The following is a 26,685-nucleotide window of genomic DNA, read 5'->3' as shown; positions in this document are numbered from 1 at the left end:
TCTGGGTGGGGCAAAGCTCAAGGGGAGTAAAACAATAACAATGGCCATTCCCATTTTTAATGGATGATGTCACCCCTTTTGATCAGGCTGTCACCTAGGTGAGAGTGAACAAAATGCAGGAGATCGGCGCTACTCTGCTACCATCATTTTGGGTTTCTGGTCTCAGGAAGTCATGTATAGTTACGGTGCCCTCCTCATTATCATGCATTTCTCTGAGTTTTTGTTGTTTCAGAGAGAGACCATTTGATGCCTGACAGATGGCTATAATGGAAACATCTAAAACTTTGCGAGGGTATAATGTACAGGAAGACTGCTATTATGACTATCAGGAAGATAACACCAAGGGTTTCTAGTATGCTCCTTAGCTAGGGTTCCCATGAACCAAACCAAATAAAACTGCATAGCCAGACAAGGAGTCTACCTGTTTTAACCAACAAGTCTTTATAGAACCTGATATATGTACATATGTGCAACAAGAAATGTAACCAACAGCACAGAATCTTCCTTGTTAAGTTAGCAGGTAACCTAGCATTCCATGACTGGTTTAAATTAAAGCAGAAAGTGTAAGTTACCCAAAGAAGTTACTGGCTGTGAAATTTTAACTACAGCAGTATCCTGCCAAGTGAAAGAGGTAGGCACAAGTAAGGGAAAATTAAAAGGAATAAGAATCTTATGATAGGGAGTCTTGCTCTGACAGTCTTGGAGCTGCTACAGCATGAAGTTGGCAACTTCTTGTTTTGGTTTGCAGTTTTATTGTCTCTAGTTATGGCATCCAGCGTTCTGATGAACCCTCTGTGTGGCCCACACTTTAAGCATGAGATTCATCTCTTGAAATGTGTGCTGAGTTGTTCAGCTTCAGCTTATAGAGCTTCAGGAACTGAGTAGTTCTTGGTCTTCATTGGAGTGTTGTAGCCAGATAGTAGTGAAAGCTAAAAGAATTAAGAAGCCAGTTCATTCTACAGGTAGACAGTACAAACTCGTAAACATTGAACAGCGCTACAATTTAAGAACAGTTGCACTATGCTTTTCTTTTGAACCATATTTTTTTTCAGTAGTCACCTCTATTTCTATCAAAGACAATCATAGTTAGACCAATTTGTTTACAAAGTAAGTTTATTCTCAAACTTGGCCCAATTGATTATTTACACAGTATAGCAAGAATAACTACATGGGTGACTCCTTTTAAATTTGCTTTGCCAAGCCAGGTGAGGTGACGCATGCCTGTATTCCCAGCTACTTGGGAGGACAAGGTGGGAGGATGGCTTAAGCCCGGGAATTCAAGGCTACAGTGCACTATGACTGTGCCTGTGAGTGGCCACTGCACTGTAGCCTGGGCAGCACAGTGAGACCGTGTCTCTAAAACATAATTGCTTTGCTAGAAATTTTGACAAGGCATCTCAGATTGGACTTCTTAAAACTTCTTGATGCTATGAAGTCAAACCAGGGCAGACATTAGACTTTGCCTGATGTATCTAATATCTTGAAGTTACTGGGCCTCCCAGTAAGGGACAACTTTTTATTTACTCACTATATGGTTAGGAGTCCTTAAAGCCAGGAATTCTGTGTACATTTTCAAATATGATATTCTAGTCAAAGCCTTGATAACATAACCAGTGTTTTCCAATTTTATTCTATTAAAAGGAATAGATTCTTATTGAACTTTTATGTAAATAATCATATTGCTGTAAAAACAAGAATACTCATGAAGAGTTTCCAGATTCTGGAAGGATCAGGTGGAGAGGAAAAGCAAATGTTTCTATTTTTGTTTATGAAAGTTTGCTTAACCAGGGTGGGTGTGCTTGCTCACGTCTGTAATCCCAGCATTTTGGGAGGCCAAGGCAGGTAGATTGCTTTGAGCTCAGAGTTCGAGACCAGCCTGGCAACATGGCGAAACCCACTACAAAAAATACAAGAAATTAACTGGGCTTGGAGGCCGAAGCTAGAAAATCACCTGAGCCAGGTAAGTGGAGGTTGCAGTGAGCCCAGATGGCGCCACTGCACTCCAACCTGGATGACAGAGACCCTGTCTCAAAAAAAAAAAAAAAAAAGAAAGAAAGAAAGAAAAAGTATGCTTAATCAAATGGCTGTAAACTACAGATAGCTTTAAAAAACTTCTTTTCTGTAAATCTGGAAAACAAACGTTAAAAGAACCAGCAATGTTTCAAATAAAAAAGCCATAAAACCCATAATTCTTCTTCATCAGTACATGTAATTAATTCTTGCTCTGTTTGATCTTGGCTGGCAGATTAAGTTCATCCAATGGTATAAATTCAAAGTTATTAGAAATCTGTATTTGTCAGAGTTCTTTTCATTCTTCCCATATAACTCTTTGAAGTCACAGCACTTTAGAATTATAATGGCTTACACAGAGCTTTCAGAAAAAGTACCAGAACAAAACAACTAACTGTGGACATCAGGACTTACAGTAGGTATACTTTAAAGATCTGATGAGAGTTACCCAATTGACCAGGATATTTGGTTATTTCTGTGGCACACAACAACTTAAAATAACCAGAATGGCCGGGCATAGTGGCTCACGCCTGTACTCCAAGCACTTTGGAGGCTAAGGTGGGCAGATCACCTGAGGTCAGGAGTTCAAGACCAGCCTGACCAACATGGTGAAGCCCCATCTTAAAAAATAATAATAATAAGTAAATAAAAATAAAATAAAATAACCAAAATTATGACTGTAGCATCTATATCAAGATATATCACATTTCTAGGAATGTTATATAATTTTGGAACATATTAATAATGTACCTATATAAATACAGCTCAAAGAATGTTAAACATCATTTCTTAATTTAACAATGCTTCCCATATGATTTAACATATCAGATAAGGCCAGTTGGGTTAACATCTATCTCTCTTTCACAGATTCTTTGATAAATTCCAGGGTCCTCTGGAACATCCCACAGTTAGTTCAAGGTCAAAAAGACTTAATTTTGATTTTTGAGAAGTTTCTCAAATCCCAAAGGTTTAAAACATTTGATCAAAATAGGATCACAGGTCAAAAAATAGGATCAAAGTGACAAAAGAGTTCAAAGGCTCAAAGCACAACAAAAGTTACCTTGATGAAACATGAAATCTCTGTTTTCTAGGCCAGTTATCTAGAAGATAAAGAAAAACATCTCACAATTTTCTATTAAGAGAAAACCAATGCTCTGAGAAAACTCTATTGTTTCAACTCATGGGCCCAAACTTTAGCCTTGCATCAGTTTAATATTTTTGCTTTAATACTAATGCTCAATTTTTAGAAAAACTTACAAATAATTCCCTTCTAATTTTAGCTAACTTGATCCATAATTTTTTCATGATGTTTATCTTCTACAAACTTTCTACAATTTGCTTAAACCTTCATTTTGTCTGATGTTTCCTTTTTTAAAATTGGCATTATACCTTAGGACAAAGATTTACTTTTTTTTTCTCCTTATCATTTGACCATATAAAGTTCTGTCCTATACAAAAGAAAAAATTACTCTCTTTTCAATTTTCTTTTTTCTTCGTACTTGAAAATTTCCCCCACATCTTTCCTACCTACTTGTTCCTTTCTGCCTTGTTTTGATTTTCTTCCTAAGTCCACATTTAGAAACAGCCTTTGCATAACCTCCAATTGCCAAGCTAGAGTTAAGATTTAAATAAATAAATAGGCTGGGCATGGTGGTTCACATCTGTAATCCCAGCACTTTGGGAGGCAGAGGTCAGAGGATGACTTGAGGTCAGGAGTTGGAGACCAACCTGAGCAACATGGCGAGATCCTGCCTTTATTCATAAATATTTTTTTAAATGAAAAAGTGTAAAAACTCTGAGAACATTTTGGAATCCAGAAAGATATTACTTCCAATTTGTGCCACAGAGCTGGTAATGTATGGAAATGTGTGTCTTGACAGTGGTGGGGGGGATACTGACAATGGGGGGATATTGTTATGAGGATCCTGAGCAGAGCTGAAGATGACTTAGATTCCTTAGAACAAGAGGATTCTCAAGAGTGTGAGTCTCTGTGTCTGCATGTGAATGTATGTGTGTAGGAAAATGCTAATGCTTAGGCTGAGTTCTCTAGCAGCAGAGCCCAAGATAAGGCTTCTTGTACAAGTGATTTATTGAGAGTACACCCGAGGAAATTTATGAAGCAGTGAGAAGAGCAGGATGAGGAAGGGGAAGAAGCCAGTCAAAGACATGGTTTTTGAAGTCCAGCGTAGATCCCCGATTTTACAGGGAGCACCACCATGGGAGAAGCACTACTACCTTGAGGCAAGGGGGCCTGCCTTTTCCCCCCATATCAGTCAGTCAGTGGCTGCAGGCTAGCCATGTGTGGGGATGGAACCTCCCAGTTCTCTTTATTTATTTGAGACAGGAACTTGTACTGTCACCCAGTCTGGAGTACAGTGGCACAATCGTGGCTCACTGCAACCTTGAACTCCTGGGGCTCAAGTGATCCTCCGACCTCAGCCTCCTGAGTACCTGAGACTACAGGTGCACACAACCACACCTGGCTAATCTTTGTAGTTTTTTGTAGAGATGGGGTTTCACCATATTGCCCAGGCTGGTCTTGAACTCCTGGGTTCAAAGTGATCTGCCCTCCTCAGCCTCTCAAAGTGCTGGAATTATAGGCCCAGTCCTCTTTAGATGACACAGCCCCCATTGGGCAAGGGAAAGTCTCCAGAAAAGGGCCCAGCTGTGAAACATTAGCAGCCCGGCCCACAGCAGCAGGAGGATGGATACACTAGCTTGGCCAAAGGGACATGACTGTGCACCAAGACTGACTACGACCAGTTATGGGATAACCATTCAATATGCTACTGGAAAAAAAAAAAAAAAAACTCAGTCAATTCAGAGCTGGGTAACATTTTGGATATGAGAAACAAATAAAATAAAAGGAGGAGCTACAAAAACTCACTATAGGTTGATGCTTAAACATCTATTTTCTTAGCTGGGCACGGTGGGGTGTGTCTGTAGTCCTAGCTACTTGGGAGGGTGAGGTGGGGGGGATCTCTTGAGCATGGGAGGTGGAAGTTGCAGTGAGCAATGTCTGTGCCACTGCACTCCAGCCTAGGCAATAGAGTGAGACTCTGTCTCAAAAACAAACAAAAAATTTCTTTTCCTAGAAATTAACGAAGCATTGTGTCTTTCTTTTCAAGATCATGTGATAGAAAAGTTGGAGCAATGCGGGTTCTTCGATGACAACATTAGAAAGGACACATTCTTTTTGACAGTCCACGATGCTATACTCTATCTGCAGAACCAGGTGAAATCTCAAGGGGGTCAAGATTCCATTTTAGAAGCGGTAAATATTTAACTTTTCTACAGATGTATCTTTCCTAAACGATCACAATTTCTATAAATGGCAGACAGTACACAAATCTAGTGTAGCTGTTGGATTTTAAGCTATCAATATAATTTCTTGGAGCCTTAGTATTTTCATCAGTAAAACGGAAGTAAAATCATTATCCTTGCTGGGTAGATACAAAGACTAAATAAGATAGTTTACAGGAAATAACCTGTTAGTACCCAGTACTTAATAGTTCTACAATGTATAGGTTTATTAATAAAAGTGGGCATTCACTATAATGCCTTTTTAGAATACTGAATCTTGGATCTTCTGTGATCTGTGATTTGTGTACATAAACGCCACTTAAATACCCAGCAATCTGGAAAACCTCAAATTATAAATGTTTTTAAACAGGATCCATCAGGACATAAGTGATCTTTGAAAAAGAAATTTAAAAATCAAGCCACGAATAAGCCTGGGGTTAATTTTTCTCTACAAAATAGAATAGGCCCTGATGGGAGGCCTTATGGCTCAACAGTAGCATGTCTGACTCCAGAATAGGCCTTGATTTCCTATGGGTGTTATTTTGTTAATTTAACTGTCAAATACCCAGAAGAAGTGAGTATTCTGGTCTGGTTCATTGGGCTTGGCCTAATGGTGCATCTGGTGGTACAAGAACCTCATTTCTCACGGCGAATTTAGGAAACTAAAGCTAATACCTCTGAAGATATAATAACAATAATAATTCCAGTGACATAGTGGATATCTTCAATTGCTTCCCATTTTCTAAAAATAGAATAAGTAGATCATTATTGTAGATTGGCAGTTGACTGAAGAATAACTTAGGAAATGATATTATTATTTTTAGCCACTGGTAGTGGAGAGATTATTCGATTTAATGTTCCTTGGCAAAATACTAGTCCTAACTACCAAGCTGTGGCGCTTTAAAACTAAAAAGGAAAAAAAGGAGTAAAGCTACAAATCTAAAGAAAAAAACTGCTTATTGTTGAAAATTCATAAGCCTTTTTTATCCAACTTAAAATTCTCTAACCTATAGGTGACAAGAAAGCAGGATCATATGAAGTATCTTTAAGAGACCCACATTAAAAGTAAAATGGAACGAAGATATCAAGTTCTTTCTCAACATAAAAACAGTTACTTTATTTGTTTATACCCATTCTTATCTAAGATCTTAGGCCATGAATGTTATAAAAACCACTAACGAAAAGTGCACCTACTAGGTTAGTGTCAATCTTGTTTGCAATCAGGGAGGCATTGTGAGTAGCTGGGACAGATTTTTTTTTTATTTTTTTGACCCTGAACAAACAGACTGAGCATTACAGCATGCTTGTATTATATACTCACTGGTTCACTCAAAAGTGGGTTGGACATTCCTGGTGGCCTGTGAGATCAAGAGGCTTATATGTCTGTGTTTTCTCAGGGTCTAGTACAACGCTCTATACTTGGTAGGCAGGTGAGTGATGATAAACGTCACCTGCGGCACTTCCCTTCAAGAAGAGCCCCTCTGTATCACAGATACTGTGACTGCAAGGGCACAACCCTCTTCCTGTCCCTTTATTTAACCATCACAGGACTATCTCAGGACATGCCCAACTTATGGTTAGACTTAGCCTCTACCTTTCCCATGATGTCATACCATTTGCCAGGGACTTAACCCTCTAATTCATTTTTATACTAGCAAAGAGAATAGGACTATGTGTGAGTTGAAAAGTAACTAAGTAGTATTTCGAAATGTCATTGTAGCCTGGATGTGTATTGGGAGTTGCTTTGAAACTGTCCTTTCCCATGCAAAACACAAAGCCAAAATTGTTGTTGCTTTCCTCTGTGTAGAAGGTTAAATTACGTACTACCTCTAAAAGGTAGAACTTTTCTGAATGACCAACTTGGTCCGTCGACATTAGTTTCCATCTCCAATATAATTAATTTTCATCCCATTCGATTTGGGACTGTTTATTGTCATCAGTCACAAGCTCTTCACTGTGCATTCACTGCACACTCAACGCTGTGCCAAGTGCTCTTAGCCATTGAGACATGCGCTATTGACTGCTGAATTATTTAGGCAGAGGGGGTGACTTGTTAAGAGGCATACACGCAAGAGGCTGGGAAGACAGCTGAAAAGGAGTTTAAACAATGGAGAACTGTAAAAGTTCACCTCTGAATGTGTAAAAAAAAAAAAGATAATATGGAAAGGTTTAGTTAGGAAATATAAAAGAACAAGATAGCTGAAGAGGATTCTGAAGGGTACAAAACATAGATGAGAAGCACCAGGAAAGCTTCAAATCATTTTCAGTGGAGCATCAGGTGGGTCGATGCTATTGTGTTTCCACCCTGTGTTCTCTTTTTCAAGATCACTCTTATTCAAGACCGTAAAGATCCCCTTGAATTAATAGAAGCAGAGCTGACTGAAGAAGAACTTGATGTCCAGGATGAGGTATGATCATTTTCTTCTGAAGAAAATAATTTTGATTACATTTTGAATAATTAGCGTGATACAAATAGTGACGATATCTGATTAAGAACTGTCAGGGAAAATAATTCCTCCAAATGCAAAAAAGGTGGCTTCGTAGAAGGGAAAAGTAGAAAATAAGAGTTCTCCCTTGAAGACGTTAAGTACTTAGGGACCTTTTGTCCCAGGCATTTGGGGCTGATCAGTGACTGGCAAGAGCCAACGTGCTGCTCCTGATTTGATACCTGCACCTCTGTATACTGCCCTTCCAGAGACTACGGCCATGGGGTGGGGAAAAGACGAATAGAGGAAATATCTGAGCCAGGAACTTCATAAGCCTCAGGAATAGTATGTGAGAAACAGAAACCCCTATGACCTTCCTTCATATGACTGATATCGGCTTTAAAAACACACTCCCCTACCCTAGACTGATTCTGTGTATTTCAGATGCTCTCGTGGCATCAGACTGTTCCTAGGAAACTTGCCTGAACTTGTAGCATCTGAGTCCATTTTGCAGCTTCACCACTGGGTAAGAGGTGAACACTGAAGGAAGATCCTAAAATTGTAAAAAGTTGAAAGATTTCTTAGAATCAAGCAGTCTAATGTTCTAGCCCATGCAGAAATCCTTCCTACACCATCGTTGGTGAATGTTCATTCAGCTTTTATATGAATATTTCCAGACACTGGTCACTAGCGGCTTCTCAAGGGAGTTTGTTGCCTGGTTGGAAATCTCTAAATGTTAGTTGTGCTTACAAAACTGAATTTGGCCCTTCTGTAGTAACCACCCAGTGAATTGAGATCTGTTTTCCTTAGCAACGCAAACCTTCCCACTGGACAGCCCTTCAAATATGTAAGAATAGTTCTCATGTCTCCAGCAGACTTTCTTCCAGTTGAGACTACCCTAATTCCTTCTGTTCCTCACAAACATCCAGCCAATGCTCCTCTGATCATGATGGGGAGACAAAACCCTAAGTGTGGTCAGGGCAGCACGGAGATTATTCAACGGTGACCTACCTTGATCTCATCGAGATATTCCTATTACTGTAACTTAAAAATGTGTTCCTGCCAGCCAGGTGCAGTGGCTCACGCCTGTAATCCCAGCACTTTGGGAGGCCAAGGTGGGTGGATCATGAGGTCAAGAGATCAAGACCATCCTGGTCAACATGGTGAAACCCCGTCTCTACTAAAAATACAAAAAATTAGCTGGGCATGGTGGCGCGTGCCTGTAATCCCAGCTACTCAGGAGGCTGAGGCAGGAGAATTGCTTGAACCCAGGAGTCAGAGGTTGCAGTGAGCTGAGATCGTGCCATTGCACTCCAGCCTGGGTAACAAGAGCGAAACTTCATCTCAAAAAAAAAAAAAAAAAGTGTTTCCTTTCATAATGGCAATATCAGAAGTTTGGCTTTTATTGAGAAGGGGCCAACTACAGACTCAGGCATTTTCATACAAACTATGGCCTAGAAGAGTTCCCTACTTGTATTTGTTTAATTGGGTTCTGACGCTAACGTAGAACTGCACCTATTTCTGTTAGATTGCATCTTCTTGTTTCTTGTTTACTGACATAGTTTTGTATTATTATTGCTATTTTTTTGAGACGGAGTCTTATTCTGTCACCTGGACTGGAGTTCAGTGGCACAATCTCAGCTCACTGCAACCTCTGCCTCCTGGGTTCAAGAGATTCTCACCCGTGCCTCAGTTTCCCAAGTAGCTGGGATTACAGGCGCTCACTACCACGCCCAGCTAATTTTTCTTTTTCTTTCTTTCTTTTTTTTTTTTTTTTTGTATTTTTAGTAGAGATGAGGTTTTGCCATGCTGGCCAGGCTGATCTCAAACTCCTGACCTCAAGTAATCTACCTCCTCTGCCTCCCAGAGTGCTAGGATTACAAGTGTGAGCCACTGCACTTGCCAGTTTTTGTGTTGAATCTATCATTCAGGATATTGTCTACCCTCCTAACCCCAACTTGGTGTCATAATCAAATCTGATCAGCCTGCCTTCTCTGCCTTTTTCTAGGTCTTGAAAAAATGTTGCATAGAAAAACATTCAACCCCCCGTAGTGAAATCAGGCAGTAATGATGACAGGCAGAGATTTTTGTGGAGGAAAATTGCTTGAGTGAAACTCACAGTACCTGCATCTTGGCCCACCAGCTTAGTGAGCACAGGAAAGTCGTCATTGACCTGAGAAGTCCTTTTAGCTCTAAGACTCTATGGATATAGAGCAGCCTTAGTTTAAGTAAAAACTCATATGTCAAAATTAGAACTTGAGACTGCTATATTATGGGATATTTATTGATTGCCACATAAAAGAATCATTCGGTGAGGGTTTCTATAAATAGTGAAACAATATAGGACACTGGTCCCAAGGGCATGGACTTTAGAGCCAGACAGACCTGGTGCTAGTCCTAATTCTGCTACTTACTGGTTGTGCAGCCCAGGGCAAATTACTTATCCTGTCTTCATTTTCGCATCTTTATGTAAAGTGGTAGTAATACCACAGAGTTGTGAAAATTAAAGGATGCATGTAAAGTAACAAGAGCAGTGCCTTGTTGATAGTAAGTGCTTAATAAATAGTAATCATTGTTCTTAAATAAATCCAATTAAAGTATGATGAATACAGGCCAGGCTCGGTGGTGCAAGCCTGTAATCCCAGCACTTTGGGAGGCCAACGGGGTGGATCGCTTGAGGTCAGGAGTTTGAGACGGGCCTGACCAACATGGTAAAACCCCATCTGCACTAAAAATACAAAAAAAAAAAAAAAATTAGCTGGGCATGGTGGCAGGTACTTGCAATCCCAGCTACTGAGGAGACTGAGGCAGGAGAACTGCTTGAACCCGAGAGGTGTAGGTTGCAATGAGCCGAGATGGTGCCACAGCACTCTAGCCTGGGCAACAGTGAGTGAGATTCCATCTCAAATTTAAAAAAAAATAAGTTTTTACCCTATTTCTATTGTGATGACATACACCTAAGATGAATAACAGTAAGCAACCAATGCTATAAAAGCATTTGTAAAAAAGACAATGCAGACTTAAGGAGAATTTGGTGGTATCAACACTTTGATTTCCCCTTGCTTCCACAGGCTATGCGTACACTTGCAACCTGAAAGCAGGCTCAGGAGGTCTCTATGAGCAAGGACTGCAAGACAAAACGTACCCACTAATGTCCTTCTATGCAAACATTTTCTGCATTGACTATTTCTTCAGACTTGAAACACTCATTCTTTTTTCTATTACATTTTTATAAATCTTTGATTTGCTTTAACCCCTTAACCATTGAAAGAGAAGCACTAAGACTGTTTCTAAGCTCTATTTGTAAAATAAACACCTTACCCCTAACATGTACAAAATGGTGAGAATTCCCCAGATGATTTGGCAGCATTCAGGATAACCTGGTGTTATAATATGCTGCTGATCAGCATCACAGTATTGCTAATAATGTTCACTTGGGTACTGGCATATCTCTGTTCAGTTAGAGTGAGTGCTGACCCAACAGCCTCTGTGGTCAGGTGAGTCAGGAATAATTAATCATAAAGAAAAATCAATTTTTGACTGACTTGGATATCCATGAGTTGCACTGATCACCATGTAAGTTCACATTTAGTAAATGCTGAAATAAAATTATTAATGTATTTATCAATAAAAGTCTTTGAAAATTACTTGGAAGAGTAAGTCAGAGTTTTAAAAATGCAAATTTACTTGGTACCTAATAATGAAGTGTTATTACATATAACCAGAATTGAGGATCTCTTTGATCCTGGAAATGGTTTACTTAAAAGCTACAGAACCAGGCCAATACATTTTAGAAACATTGATACAAATGAATGAAATAGTAAAGAAATGTTCATGGTTTACAAAAATCATTGTTTTTGATATAATAATAATCATGGATCACAACTGAGATAAAAAATGACAGATTATTTTGTTTAAAAATGCAGTTTTAATTATCTTAGTCTATAGAAATGACCATTGCATAGAGGCATTTATAGGTATGGTCTATTTAAAATCTGACATAAAAACAGTGCTATTTTGAATTTAAAAATTTTTTGATGTGCTTATGTAACCATGGTGAATAAAATGAATTTATATTTTTTCTCAAAAATTTTAGCAGTAGGTAAAGTAAGTAATCTTTAAACTCTGACCCCTTAAAAAAATTAATCATTGAACTGCCTATAGTAGTCTATGTTAAAATGAATTTTTAAAGACAAAGCTTCTAAATGAACTCAATATAAAAACATTCATTTGGAATGTACATACTGAAAATATATAGTTTTTTTTTTAAAAAACCCATATTTTAAGTCCAATTTTTTATATCTTTTATTTTTATTTATTTTTTTTCTGAGTGGCAACAAGTTTTCTTAGTATTATATATAGCACAGGCTTTGGTTTTGGGGACTTCGCCCATATATTTCACACTGGAGTGAATGAAGTTGTATTTTATTTCTAAAGAAAAATAATACCCAGGTTCCCAATTGAGAATGTCTTGCTTAACTGAAGATTACATCATCCTTTGGTATACTCCAGGGATGGGTTCCAGGACCACTGCATTTACCAAAATTTGTACACACTCAAGTCCCATAGTCACCCCTGCCCAAAGGTAGCATGGCTTCTCTGTTTTCCTTCTGAAATACAACCAGAAACAATGTGTTTATTTCAGAAAGAATATGATTAATGATCATACAAATTGGTTGATACTGAGTTCTGGTTATACATCTGGTTACAGCATAACTAGGATTATAATGTTGTCTCGTTTTCTTGGCACTACCTGCTTAAAATGGCAACAAATCATCTCTCTAAAGAATGAACGTAATAGTCTTGCAGAAAATGAATGAATACCTTTGTTCAATAAAGGAAATATGCACTGCTCACTTTTTTGAAGGAAATACCGAAGTTATGTTTTACAACAGAGTTAGAGTTTGTAAATTCTGGGCTAATTGGTGATGATATACGACCACAGTGTGACTTGTTTTCCAAGCACATTGTAGGAATACTTTCTCTTCTATGTATTTTGTAAATAGTAAGCATTCTTTTAGCTTTGTATTGTCAATGGCAATTTCACTTGAAATTAAAGCTGTCTTTCGTCATATTTTTAACTTAAAGGATATGACTGAAGTATCATATATGAGTTTTAACTAGTTAAAAAATAAAATAATGTACATTTGAAAATATTTGCACACATTTGAAAATAAACATAAAGTTGTCTTTTAAACTACCCAGATGTGTCCTTTCTGAACAAAACTGTTAAATATAATAGGGAATGTGCCAGGAGCAGTGGTGCTCGCGCTTGTAGTCTCAGCTACTTGGAAGGCTGAGCGGAAGGATCCCCTGAGCCCAGGAGTTAGAGGCTCAGCCTGGGCAACACAGCAAGACCCTGTCTCTAAAAATAAATAAATAAATAAAAAGACTTCATTCTAAGTTTGTCATTGCTCTTATTAGTCATCATTATAAGATATTCTTTACAGCTCCAATTCTGTTTATCTCTAATTTCTTTTTGTAGCTGTATCAGTGCAATAAACAATATTACAAATATCACAGTTAAACTTTGTCATTCTTATCCAAATATTTCCAGTTTATTTTGTGAAATGGTTTTTTATTATTTTAAGCAAACTTTTCATTCTCGCACAGCATACGTTAAAAAAAAAAAAAGGATACAAATCACAGTGTACTGCTTGAAGAAATTTCACAAAATAAGCATGCCAGGGTGGCCTGTGCCCAGATCAACAAGCAGAATGCAACCGGAACCACATAAGCTCTCTCATGCTCCCTCTTAGCTGGCTGCCCCCAAAGGGCAATTACTGTCCTGACTTCTAAAATCTGTTTTTTTGAACTGCATAGATATAGAATCAAAGATGATTTCTTTTTTCCCTTTTCTTTTGTGTCTGTCCTCTTTCACTCAACATTAAAATCACGAGATTCATCCATGTTATTGCATACAGCAATCATTCATTCATTCTCCCTGCTGTGTAGTCTTCATTCCATTGTAGAATTTACCAGCACTTATTTATTCATCCTACTGTTCCTGGATATTTGTGCTGTTTCCAGTTTTTGGCTTTCATGAATAGGGCTGCTATTAACATTCTTGTGAGGCATCCTTGCATGTTCCAGAAATGTTTGGGGGTGGGGGTTCCTCTATCTGGGGCTTAGATCTATGAAGTGACAATTAGTGAAATTAGAGTTATTTTCCATTTGCATCAGGTTAGATGAGAAAGTTTAAAGATAGTTTGGTTTCAGTTAGAATAGCATTTATCATGCAAACAATTTAACAGGGTAACAAAAGCCACAGGAACTTTAATTAAACCACATGAAGTTGAGTTCGGTAATAAAGCCACGTAATGACAAACAGCTAGGAAAAGAATGGGAGAGAGAAAAAATAGAAATAATGAGGGGAGAAGGAAAGGAAGGTTAGCAGGGGAAGTAACAGGGAAATAAAGGTAAGAGAACCACAGAGAAAAAGAATGCCAGGGAAGGAAGAGAAATAAGAAAGGGAAAATTAAAGGAAGAAGGATGAAGAGAAGGGTAAAATAAAAGGTGAAGGGAAGAGAGAGACCAAGAAGAAGTAGAAAGGAATGGTGGGGTAGAGAATTTCGTAGTGGGAAAAGAAAATGCAAATATAGGATTGATTTCAGTATAATCATTCTCTAAGAACTCAGAGAATTGAGCAACACACCCTCTCCCCACATGCCACACCATCTCCTGAATTCTTTATCCCCCTCACCCAACTCTTTTTATTAATATCAGCTTTTAGTGTGCTCCGTAATTCACTTATTACATTTCTCATCCTGCCTCTTCCCTTATACTAGAACATAAGCTCCACCAAGGCAGGGTTCTCTGTTTTGTTCCTGGACATATCCCAAGTATTCAGAAGAGTAAAGATTGCCAGACACGCAGCAGGGGTGCAATAAATATTGTTGGATGAATGCATTCACCTACGTCAGTGATGCTGAGTAAGGTTAACATAATTTGAGAATGGCAGTCATTAAGTCCATAAGACAGTCAGTTTCTCGAGCTTTCAGGCCTATTCCAAAGACTGACTGTGACAGCTCACCTGCGTGCCTGTCTGCCTTACTTACTAGTCTCCAGAAAAGGAGCTGGGAATTCACTTGTATGTTAACAGAGCATCAGGGCGTCAAAGGCCCTCTTAACATCATCTCTACCCATTTTGAATATGCCCACCTAGTCATCCCACTTCATCCTTTTCTTCAGGAACATTTTTGGGCCTGAACATTGAGGTACTGTTTCTGCATAAGGTCTTCCAGTTCAAGGCCATTCCCAAAGCCTTGTTTTAGATCAAGTCCTCTAATACTCCAAGTCCCCTCCCACCTCCTTTAAAACTTTTTATTTTGAATTATAGATTCACAGGAATTTGCTAAGAAATATATGGCAAGATTCCCATGCACCCCTCTTCCAGCCTCCCACAATGTTAACATCTTGCATAGCTACAGAGCAATTTAAAAAAACCAACAGGAAATTGGCATTGGTATGAACCATAGACCTTATTCACATTTCACCAGTTATACATGGACACACGTGTGCGCTCATGTGTGTGTGTGTGCGTGTGTGTGTGTGTGTGTTGGGGGGCTCTATGCAATTTTATTCCACGTATAGCTTTGTGTAAACACCACCACAATCAAGAAGCTTAACTATACCATCAGCACAAGACTCTTTCTGGGGACCCTTTTAAAAATGTACTCCAAGTGCAGATATACCCCTCCTCCTGACACCATTCCCAGTCTTATGGGTGAACAAGGACATTCTGAATTGGAGGAGTAGCTCTGATATTAGACTTCCTGTAGTCAGGGTAAGTTGAACACTGAATATTCTGTTGTAGAATTCATTCGCAATGACTTCTGGTGAGCCTCCAATGAGGACATAATCTTCCTCTGCAATTCCATTTTTCCCCACAGCCACCTCAGTCATGGAGGAGCTCTAGGCAGTACTAGGGAGCATGTACCTTTTAGATGTGAAAGAATTTTACAAGTCCTTGACCAGCCAGTGTTGCGAGTTGGGAGAGACTCTTCAGAAGGAAGACCAGGTATGTTCTCGTCAAAGTATTTGTAAACTAGTGGCACTGCCCAACACTTGAGGACGGTTCTTATTCCCACATGTTGACCAAAGTAGTCAGGCCTACTCTGTCCAGCTGAATTCACTTCCTAGCTTATGAGTGTGCAGTGAACGAGCACAGCAGGGTCACCTATCCATTCCCTCAAGCCTACGGCATATACAAAAGAAGGAGGTCTGGACATCTTCCTATTCCCTGACCCAGGAGTATTTGATTGAGTAAGAGAGGTCTAGACCTTTAGAACACACACATGAGCCCATGATCTTTCTCCAGTAAGTTCCCAGTTAAGTAGGTAAGGAAAGAAAGTGATAAGAAATGAGGCTGGAAGGTGGCCTGGGGCCAGGTAATGAGAAGTCCTACACACTTCATAAGGAGCTTGGGTTTTATCCTCCAGTGTGGTAAGAGATAAAGACAAATGGCTAGGTTACATTACCTTGCTAATCCATTCAGGTGATCTGGGTATCTAGAAATAAATTCAGAAGGTGAAATTAAAGTGGGGATGAACGAGGCTTTTGTTTTTTAGTTTCCAGAGACAGTAAGAGATGAAAGCAGACATACTAGCTTTTGTGATTTAGAAATAAAAGCCTTGTTTCATGGATGTGATTTTTATTTTCATAATTTATTCTTTAAAGATAATTTTGGTATTCTATTATTTGTAATTATATGAAGCACTGCTTTTATGAGTAGAAAAAGAAATATGTGCTATTTAAAAACATATAAGGTAGAAGTAGATATTGATTTGAGATTGTGGAGTTGCCATTTCCTTATAGACATGTTACTGTTTTTATGTGGGAGTCACTGTTTCTTCTAGTTTTTCTTGCTTGTAATAAAGAAAATTTTGGTCCCTAAAACAAAGCAAGGAGTGATTGCTCAATATTTCTGCTTAAACCAGTTATCAAATGTTTACAACAAAATACAGGCTGTGGCAAATGAGCACTGTATGCTTACTGCCACCTTCTCCCAAAGAATTAAAGGATTTGAGAGTATGGGAGTGATTCTCTGCTCCTTTTTTCCCTAGCCCTTCTTCTGCATAATAAGTGGCTGGCCTAACCAGAGACAGAGTCAGCCGCATGGTGTAAGGAGGCCTGGGATAAAAACTCACACCCAGGGGAGAAATGATATGGAGGCCAAAGTTGCCTGCTTAAATAGTTAAGGCTAGTTTCTCTTTTTAGTAGGCTGCAGTCAACTGTGATTGACCACTGCACTCTTGCCTGGGCTGCAGAGCAAAATCCTCACGTGGGAGATTTTATTTACCTGTAGCTGGTGCCACCTAGTGGACAGCATCTCCTAAAACGGTTTCTGTTGCGGACTTTTATCTACCTGGCAAAATACAAGGATGATGAAGACAAAGATGAAGACGGCTACAGTCATAAAGTGCTTGTTATTTGTTAGACATTGTGTAAGTTGTGATGCTAGTTATTTACATTCATTGGCTAATTTATTTTTTATTTACGTACTTACTATTTTTTAGAGACAGGATTTTGCTCTGCAGCCCAGGCAAGAGTGCAGTGGTCAATCACAGTTCACTGCAGCCTCAAACTCCTGAGCTCCAGCAAACGCCCCACCACAGCATCACAAAGCGCTGAGATTACAGGTGTGAGCCACCACATCTGGCCTCATTGGCTAATTTAATTTTTAAAAAAAACACTACAGGTGGGAACAAGTATCCCCATTTCACAGATAATGGAAATTGAGACCAAGAAAGGTTAAGCGAATTGCGAAAGGAAGGCCATCCAGGAAGTAAATAGCTGAGCTAAAATTCCAGAGCCAACACCTTGAACTACTAAAACACTGAGTCAATTCTACAATGAAAGAAATCAGTACAGTTTCTTTTGGTAAGCGAATGTTGATGGTGTGGTTTAACACCCTGGAGATAGCTGAAAAAGATTTAAATGCTAACAGGTTCCTAGGTTCCGAGGAAGCAGCTAGGACTCAGGCGTCCCCAAACTACGGCCCGAGGGCCGCATGCAGCCCCCGAGGCCATTTATCCGGCCCCCCCGCCACACTTCAGGAAGGGGCACCTCTTTCATTGGTGGTCAGTGAGAGGAGCACAGTATGTGGCAGCCCTCCAACGGTCTGAGGGACAGTGAACTGGCCCTCTGTGTAAAAAGTCTGGGGGTGCCTGAGCTAGGTTTTTTCCTGGGGCATTAAGAAAGGGCCAAAGAAATGTCCTGAACTGCACACTGGGCAGACAAGCTTCACTGTGAATTCCTCTGGTGCCCTCGGTAAAGGTTAAGGAGAACTGTCTGTTATCTGTGTTGCCTCTTATTGCAGGAGATAAGCAAACAGTCAAGTTAGGTGAAGACAGACACTCTCCTCCCCCTATAGCAAATTAGAAAGCACACACTCTATTCCAACAATCTGGAGTGTTTATTCCTGACAAAGAGTGTATCATTCTCTAGCCTATCAATGAGAAGTTCACTGCAATTGAGTATCAGTATTTTCTCTTTCTAGTATATTTTACCTTCATGGTACTATAAAGGATTTTCTGTGCAACTCAGGGAAACTAAGTCATTCCCAGATATATTAGTCAGCTTGGGCTGCCATAACAAAATGCCATAGACTAGGTGGTGTAAACAACAGAAATTTCTTTTCTTATCGTTCTGGACAGTGGAAGTCAGATCAGGGTGCTGGCATGACTGGGTTTTGGTGAGAGCTCCCTCCATGGCTTGCAGACAGCAGCCTTCTTAAATTGTGGCTCACAAGGTCTTTTCCCCCAGGCATGCCCGTGCAAGCTCTCTGGTGTTTCTTCCTATAAGGAAGCTACTCCCATCATGAAGGCCCAACCTTCATGGGCCTCATCTAATGCTAATTATCTCCCAAAAGTCCCATATCCAAATACCATCACACTGAGGGTTAGACCATCCATATGAATTTGGGGAAGGATATAAACATCCACTCCATAATATTCTGCCCCCTGATCTCCCAAAATTCATGTCCTTGGTGCAGGCAAAATACATTTATTTCATCCCAACAATCCCCAAAAGTCATAACTCATTCCAGGATCAACTATGAAATCTAAGACAAAAGTCTCATTTAAATACCTAAACCAGGTACAGACAAGATTCAAGGTATGATTCGTCCTAAGGCAAAATACCTCTCCAGCTACAAACTTGTGAAACCAGACAAGTTACGGGCTTCCAAAATAAAATGGTGAGAGGGGCATAGAATAGACATTCCCATTTGAAAATGGAGAAATAGCAAAGAAGGAAGGAGTGATGGGTCCCAAGCAAGCCCAAACTTAGCAAGCCAAATTCCATTAGACTTGAAGGCATTTCCTCAAGGAAATTCCTCTTTGGCTCAGTGCTCGGCCCTGCAGACTCACTGAGGTAGTAGCATCACCGCCACTACTAACGTTCGGCCACAAACATGCAGCTTTGCTGGGTAGAGACATTTGAGAGCAAGGTGGAGGCAGTCTTGCCCTACGCCTTCCTCTGGGGCCCGTGCACTCTTAGACTGTGGTCGGAGCGGCAGTCCTGATGATCTCTCAATTGCCTTTGCGATCTTTTTTCCTTTCCTTGAAGAGTAGCTCACTTTCACAGCTGAATAGCTCTATGGTCCTGCCCTATAAAATCTACGAAATATAAAATCCCCTTCCCTCACCTCCCTCCCCCTCTCCTCCTCTCCTTTACCCTCCCCTCTCATTCCCTTTTATTCTTGACAGGATCTGGCTCTGTTGCCTAGGCTGCAGTGCAGTGGCACGATCATGGCTTACTGCAGACTCAACCTCCTGGGCTCAAGCAATCTTCCTGCCTCAGCTCCCCCAAGTAGCTGGGACTACAGGTGCATGCCAACATGCCTGGCAATCTTTATTATTATTATTTTTTGTAGAGACGGGGTTTCACCATGTTGCCCATGCTGGTCTCTAAGCCCTGAGCTCAAGTGATCCACCTGCCTCATCCTTTTACACCCGTAAAGTGCTAGGATTACAGGTGTGAGCCGCCACACCAGGCCCCCTCTTCCTCTGTCTTCTTTAGTTCAAACAGGTGGTGTTTCTGCCGATATAAACCCATCGCCATGCCTACTTTCTGTTGAAATGGCTGATGGTGTCCAGAAACTGCACTCATGATCTTTTAATCAAATGATGTTCAGCTACACCATTGGTATTACTTTCAGGACAAGCTTTCTCATTTTTTGCAACACAGATAGGCTAATAATTTTCCCAAATCTTCAAGCTCGAGTTCCCTTTTGCTTAATTCCTTCTTCAATTCACTTCTTTCATTTCACATTTTACTATAAGCAGTCAGGAGGAACCAAGCCGCTCCTCTGACACTTGGCTTAGTTAAATATCCAACTCAGCCTCACAAGTTCTACCTTCCACAAAAATACTAGGACACAGTCCAGCTAAATTCTTTGCTACTTTGTAACAAGGATCACCTTTCCACCAATTAATATATTCTTCCAATGACATGGTCCTCATCTTTGTCTGAGACCTCACCAGAATTGCCCTTCATGTTCATATTCTAGTATGCATCTCAAACCTCTTCCAGTCTCTCCTCATTATCCAGTTTCAAATCTGCTTCCACATATTTAGATATTTGTTACACAGCACCCATTTCTCAGTACCAAAATCCGTATTAGTCGCTGCCATAACAAAACACCATAGACTGGGTGATGTAAACAAAGAAACTTATTTTCTCACAGTTCTGAAGGCCGGAAGTCTGAGATGAGGGTGCCAGCATGGCTGGGTTCTGGTGAGACTTCTCTTGCTATCTTGCAGACAACGACCTTCTTCTCACTGTGTGTTCACATGGTCTTTCCTAAGCACATATGTGTGGACAGACAGAGAGAGAGGAGAGCTCTTCAGGGTCTCTTTTTGATAAGGGCACCGAACCCACCGTGAAGCCCCACACTCATGACCATCGAATCCTAATTATCTTCCAAAGCTCCATCTCCAAACACCATAAACACTCGGGGTTAGGGCGTAAAGGTGTGGATTTGGGGAGGATTCAAATATTCAGTTTACAGCACCAGATATCCTTTATTTTAATTTCTTTTGTTTACATTTATTTTTGTTACTAATGAATCTGTCTAGAGTTTTCCCCCCAACTTTTAATTTTACAGTATTTTAAACACCAGAAATGTTGAAAGGATGCAATAGTACACCCTCTGCCAAGATTCACCAGCTGTTAACACTTTGCCATCCTTGCCTTATCTATATGGCAAATAAATCTACCTATATATATTTTGAAAGTAACTTGCACATCATGATAGTCTACCTCTTATCGAGTCAGCATTCAACTCCTAAACAAAATACCATTATTACACTCAAGAAAATAATTCTCTTATATTATCTTCCAGCCCATCTATATTGAAATTTCTCCAATTTTCTTATAGCTGTTTTCCCCCAAATTTGGATCCAATCAATTTCACTGCATTTGAAAAAGTGCTGTCATCTTCTATGATAACAATGCCTTTTTCTGGAATACCTCCAGAAGGACCTGCCTGAGGCTCTCTTACAGCTAATATTTTCTAAAAAGCAAGTGGTAGTATACTTTAAAATAATGATAATGACTAAATCTCTAGTTTTATGAATCTAAAACAGTCCTTCCATCCTTTCCTCCTGTGATGACGTTGACTTTTTGAAGAGACTAAGTTGTGTTAATGGCATTTTTCACTGTGTTATATTTTAGAGATTCATACTGAAATATTTACCTATGAAATGGGGAAAAAGCTGTTACAAAAATACAGTGCATAATTAATTTGCCTCAGATTGAATTTAAACTTCCTACCTAAGTGGAATCAGAAAGCTTATCAATTGTACAAGTAAACATACCGGATTGACTTTTACATGGCGATAACAGTGGAAAACACTGTATGTTTATGATTCTAGAACTCTACCTAAATTTAGCATAGTTTTAAACTTAAGTTCATTAGTGGTTTAGCTCATCAAAATATGTGGGTGAAAAAATTTTAAAATCCAACAACAAAAAAAATCCTTAAATAATACAAGAATAAAATTCTCAGACTCATTCTAAGTCATTCTACTCAGAAATAACCTTTGTTATGGTCCAAATGCTTGCATCTCCCTAGAATTCCTAAGTTGAAACCTGACCTCCAATGTGATGGTCTTAGGAGGTGACACTGTTGAGAGGTGACTAGGTCACATGCTAGATCGTAGGGCAAAAAAAAAAAAAAAAAAGGAAAAAGGAAAGATGACCAGGTCTGGAGGTCAGCGCCCTCATCAATGGGACTAGTGACCTTAAAAAGAGGCTCCAGAGAGCTGCCTTCCTCCTTCCACTATGTAAATACACAACTAGAAGACCATCTATGAGCCACAAAAAGGGCCCTCACCAGGAACTGAATCTTGCAACATGTTGATCTTAGACTGCTCAGCCTTGAGAATTGCGGGAAAGGCATTTTTGTTGTTATAAGCCACCCAGTCTATGATATTTTGTTATAGCAGCCTGAATGGACTAAGACAACGATCATGATCATTGACAGGTGAAAAGCACACCCAGCTATCTCTCTGTATATCTATATGTGTAGACAGGTAACCAAACTTCTAAAGTACTATATGGTATTGTATATTCAACGCGAGGCCTATGTGTCCATTTCTTGCTCTGGCTCTACTCTCCCAGTATGGCAGGGGTTTCATCACTGCAGGCTGCGTTTCCCAGGCTCCTGTGTCAGCTGACATCTGTCTGGAATCAGTCAATGAGAGGCTCATGGAAACTGGAGGGTGTGAGAAAAGGGAGAAGCCTGGGGTATAGTCTTCACATGAGCTGTGCTTCCTTCGGCCCCTGTGGTTCAGGTGAACACTGCTTTCTCACTTTGTCCCTTCAGTCTAAAAACAGAGTGGCTTCTGGCTATTACTAATCACCATGTTAACTTCCTAACACGTTTTGCGTTTTCTTGTTTGTTTTTCGACAGGCTCTTGCTGTGTTGCCCAGGCTAGTCTCAAACTCCTGGGCACAAGTGATCCTTCTATCTCAACCTCCCAGGTAGCAGGGATTACAGGCGAGTGCTACCACACCTGCTGCTATCATGTTTGATTTAGCTCTTCCATTACCTGAATAACTAATTCCATGTATTAAATTCCCTCATTTAAAACACTTGAAGCAGTTTCTAGTTAGACCCTGACTTCTCTATAAGAGCTGCTCTTTAATTTAAATGTTCTAATTTTAATTAATTTTATTTAAATTTGATACAACAAAAGGACATGAAGTTAAAAAAAAAAAAAAAAAAATTCAGGCTGGGCATGGCGGCTCATGCCTGTAATCCCAGGACTTTGGGAGGCTGAGGTGGGCAAAAAAGAAGTAGTAGTATACTCTAAAGTAATGATAAAAACTAGTAATACGTAAACTAGTATAATCATCATCAAGGATTATGTATTGCATATAATTTTATGTGCTATACTTTTATATGACTGGTAGTGCCAGTTTGTTTATGCCAGCATCACCACAAACATGTGAGTAATGCATTGCACTACAATGTTAGGATGGCTGTGATGTCACTAGGTGCTAAGACTTTTTCAACTACATTATAATCTTACGGGGCTATCTTTGCATATGCAATTGACCAAAACACCATTATAGTGTAAGACTGCATTTTAAACTGCTTTTGCATTTTAAACAGTAAAAGTAGACACTTTTTGAAAAATTAGTACCTACCAGCTTTGTCTCCTCTCTCTTCTCAACAATTTTTCAGTTATATGGTATCTATTTCATCCAGGTTTGTAACATTTCCCTTTTATTCTGTAATCATAATTTCCCAAGTTGTTTAGTATTTGTAAAGTTACATATTTAAACCAGCTATTCTTTACTAAAATGTAAGTTTCATGCAGGAAGGATGAGTTAATTTGCTTCGTTCACTGAAGTATCTGAAGCACGCAGAAGAACGTCTGGCACACGGTAGGCATTAATAAACACTTGTTGTTCAATAAATTATTTTCCCAAATTTTTACTTCCTGAGTTTAAAATTTTCTCTAATTGGATTTGATTATTGCATGTAAGTACATAAATAAACATAAAGATTTACACAGATGTTTCTCCTCCCACCCCATCCCAAGAAAAACTCAGGCATGTTGTGTTGCTTGAGTTCCTTCACGTTTGAAAAATGACCATCTTTTCTCTGTGTGCTTGTGATGGTTAATATTGAGGGTCAACTTGAAGGATGCAAAATATTAATCCTGGGTGTGTCTGTGAGGGTATTGATTGGACTGAAGGATGCAAAGTATTGATCCTGGTGTGTCTGTAAGAGTGTTGCCAAAGGAGATTAACATTTGAGTCAGTGAGCTGGGAAAGGCAGACCCACCCCCTTAATCTGGGTGGGCACCACCTGATCAGCTGCCAGCGCAGCTAAAGTACAAGCAGGCAGAAAAATGTGAAAAGACTGGCCTAGCCTCCCGGCCTACATCTTTCTCCATACTGGATGCTTCCTGCCCTTAAACATCGGACTCCCAAGTTCTTCAGTTTTGGGACTTGGACTGGTTCTCCTTCCTTCTCAGCTTGCAGATGGCCTATTGTGGGGCCTTGCGATTGTGTGAGTTAACTTTTTTTTGAGATGGAGTCTCACCCTGTTGCCCAGGCTGGAGTGCAATGGTGCAATCTTGGCTCACTGTAACCTCCATCTCCTAGGTTCAAACAATTCTCCTGCCTCAGCCTCCCAAGTAGCTGGGATTATAGGTGCCCACCAGCATGCCCAGCTAATTTTTGTATTTTTAGTAGAGACGGGGTTTGACCATATTGGCCTGGCTGGTCTCAAACTCCTTATCTTGTGATCTGCCTACCTCGGCCTCCCAAAGTGCTGGGATTACAGGTGTGAGCCACCGTGACCAGCTGTGAGTTAATATTTAAACTCCCCTTTATCTATCTATCTATCCCTTCTATTAGTTCTTTCCCTCTATAAACCCTAACACAAGAAGCTCTTCAAAACACCATGGGAAATATAAAGCAGTGGTTTTCACACTTAAATTACAACCCATGAGTGTACTTCGACATTATTCTAGTGTATTATAACCAATATATTTTTTTTAAAGGAACAGAATAAAAACAGCAGAGAGCATTGCATATAAAAAGGGTAAGTATAGTTTCATGACACTTAAATATATGCTTAGGTGTTGTGAGTTTATGTATTGGGCTGTGATGTAAAATGTATGTCTAACAGTGAGAAACATTTATTTAACGGCAACAGGGTCTATTTACAAACCAAATAGACCAGGTGTTTTTGTCCTTACTGAGGACTGAGGAGTCTGAGGAGTCTGTAACAGGGTATTGGGGAAAATAAGCTCTCTGATATCCCTCTTACTTTTCTCATAGCATATACAGTAACTATGTAAATGGAAGCCTATCAAAACATCTTGGAACCCACTACCTTATAACTCATAGGTAGTAGCTAAAAAGGTGCACCTCAGTGCTTCAGACTATTCATTACAGTAAGTTTTCACTTTGATAAACTTTAGGTCAGTACCATACTATATAAATATTAATGATGACTCTTCATAAAGAAGTTGTGACTAGTTACAGCACACTGGTCGCTGAAACTACTAATAAAATGTAAGTAAAGAGATTCATTTATCACACTGCTACTGCATTGGTAATTAAAGGCAACCACAATTAAGGGGGAAATGAATACAGACCACAGATGCTAAAGCCATGCATGAAACTAAGAGATGTCAAATCAAATCAAACAAATGTTTAACATTTTATCAGATCTAAAATAAGTAAATCTTCTTTCAGTAAATTTTCATAACCTGATGCATCACAAAATGCCCACAAAACTTCTAACTTAAAAATTATATAAAATACATTTTGAAAGCTCTTAATTCAAATTATTTAAATATTAGCATCAGCAGACACTAATATTATTCTGAACATGGATTTGCATGAATCAGAAGTTTAGCTGAAAGGCTAAGTACGACAGAACAACAACAACAAAAAAAATCAAAGCCAGTGGTGGTGATGAGCATCTGTAGTCCCAGCTACTCCAGAGGCTGAGGCATAAGGATCCCTTGAGCCCAGGAGTTGAAGGATGCAGTGAACTATGACTGTGCCACTGTACTCGTTTCTGCCGCCTCATCTCTAAAAAAATTTTCTTAATATCCAAATTTCTAGAGGAAAACTTTTTTAAAATCCCAAATTGGCAAAAAATGCCTGACTATATCAGCACTGTATTTAGAAATTAGGGAGGTATAGGAAAAAGGTTAGGCAAACCCTAATGCCCAAAACAATAATTTCAGAAACTGAAAGCATCTTGAAAACCACTTAGCAATATAGAACTCTACATTTTAACAAAAGCAGGGATAATTTTGATTCACAAATGTCCTTTGTTGTGAATGTACCTAGAAACTTGTTTATAAAGCTGCCTATATGCCGTGGAAAAGTCTTTTTACAAGCTCTCAGGAAAATAACCACTAAATAATATGGTGCACTTATATCGCACTGATTATAACAGTATGACTCACAGCTGATACCGTGCAAATACAAAGATATAACACATGGCTACTCATACTCAGTACCATGAAAACATTTCTCTAAGAGGTCAATGTAATAATATTTTATTAATCTAGGAACTCTGGCACTGAAAGCGTGAATAACTCAAGGTGATGATGTCGTCACCAAGGGATGACAAGAATAGAACCCAAATCCCTTGACTCCCAAGCTTGTGTTTTCCATTAATTGCGCTCCTTTCTATTCATCCACGAGCATCAAGTGTAAAAGGTTAGAGAAAGGACTGAATACAAATAAGCCAAGTCCGCGAGGTGGAGACTGCACTGAAGGTCCTCGGAATCGCCCTCTGGCACTTTCCCTGTTTTGGCCGAGGAAGATGAAAGCAGCAGCAACCACAAACCCCTGGGACCAAGAACTGGAACTAGGTACTGCCTGTTGTGGTAACTCTCCTCCTCATTTTAGGCCGTTCCTTTTTAACCTCTCCTTCCGGCCAAGCCTTGGGGCTCTC

General features: G+C 39.5%; 1 protein-coding gene across 4 annotated transcripts in view; it reads left to right on the top strand.

Annotated features, from left to right (window-relative positions):
• SLC26A4 (solute carrier family 26 member 4) overlaps positions 1-13,237 on the top strand; it is a 61,249-nt gene extending 48,012 nt beyond the window's left edge. For 3 of the 4 annotated variants that reach the window (XM_010344231.3, XM_074379243.1, XM_074379241.1), the window contains 3 exons: positions 5,139-5,284; positions 7,638-7,721; positions 10,811-13,237. In XM_010344231.3, coding sequence (XP_010342533.1) covers positions 5,139-5,284; positions 7,638-7,721; positions 10,811-10,834 — 254 coding nt within the window. In that variant the 3' untranslated portion in view covers positions 10,835-13,237. The remainder of the gene's footprint in view (positions 1-5,138; positions 5,285-7,637; positions 7,722-10,810) is intronic. The other variant, XM_074379242.1, reaches the window with a different exon arrangement.
• Positions 13,238-26,685: the final 13,448 nt, after the last annotated feature.

The sequence above is a fragment of the Saimiri boliviensis genome, chromosome 10 (genome assembly GCF_048565385.1).
Source record: "Saimiri boliviensis isolate mSaiBol1 chromosome 10, mSaiBol1.pri, whole genome shotgun sequence".
In the NCBI taxonomy this organism is placed as follows: Eukaryota; Metazoa; Chordata; class Mammalia; order Primates; family Cebidae; genus Saimiri; species Saimiri boliviensis.
The sequence above is the reverse complement of the archived record's forward strand: the minus strand, read 5'-3'. Positions and strand labels throughout refer to the sequence as shown.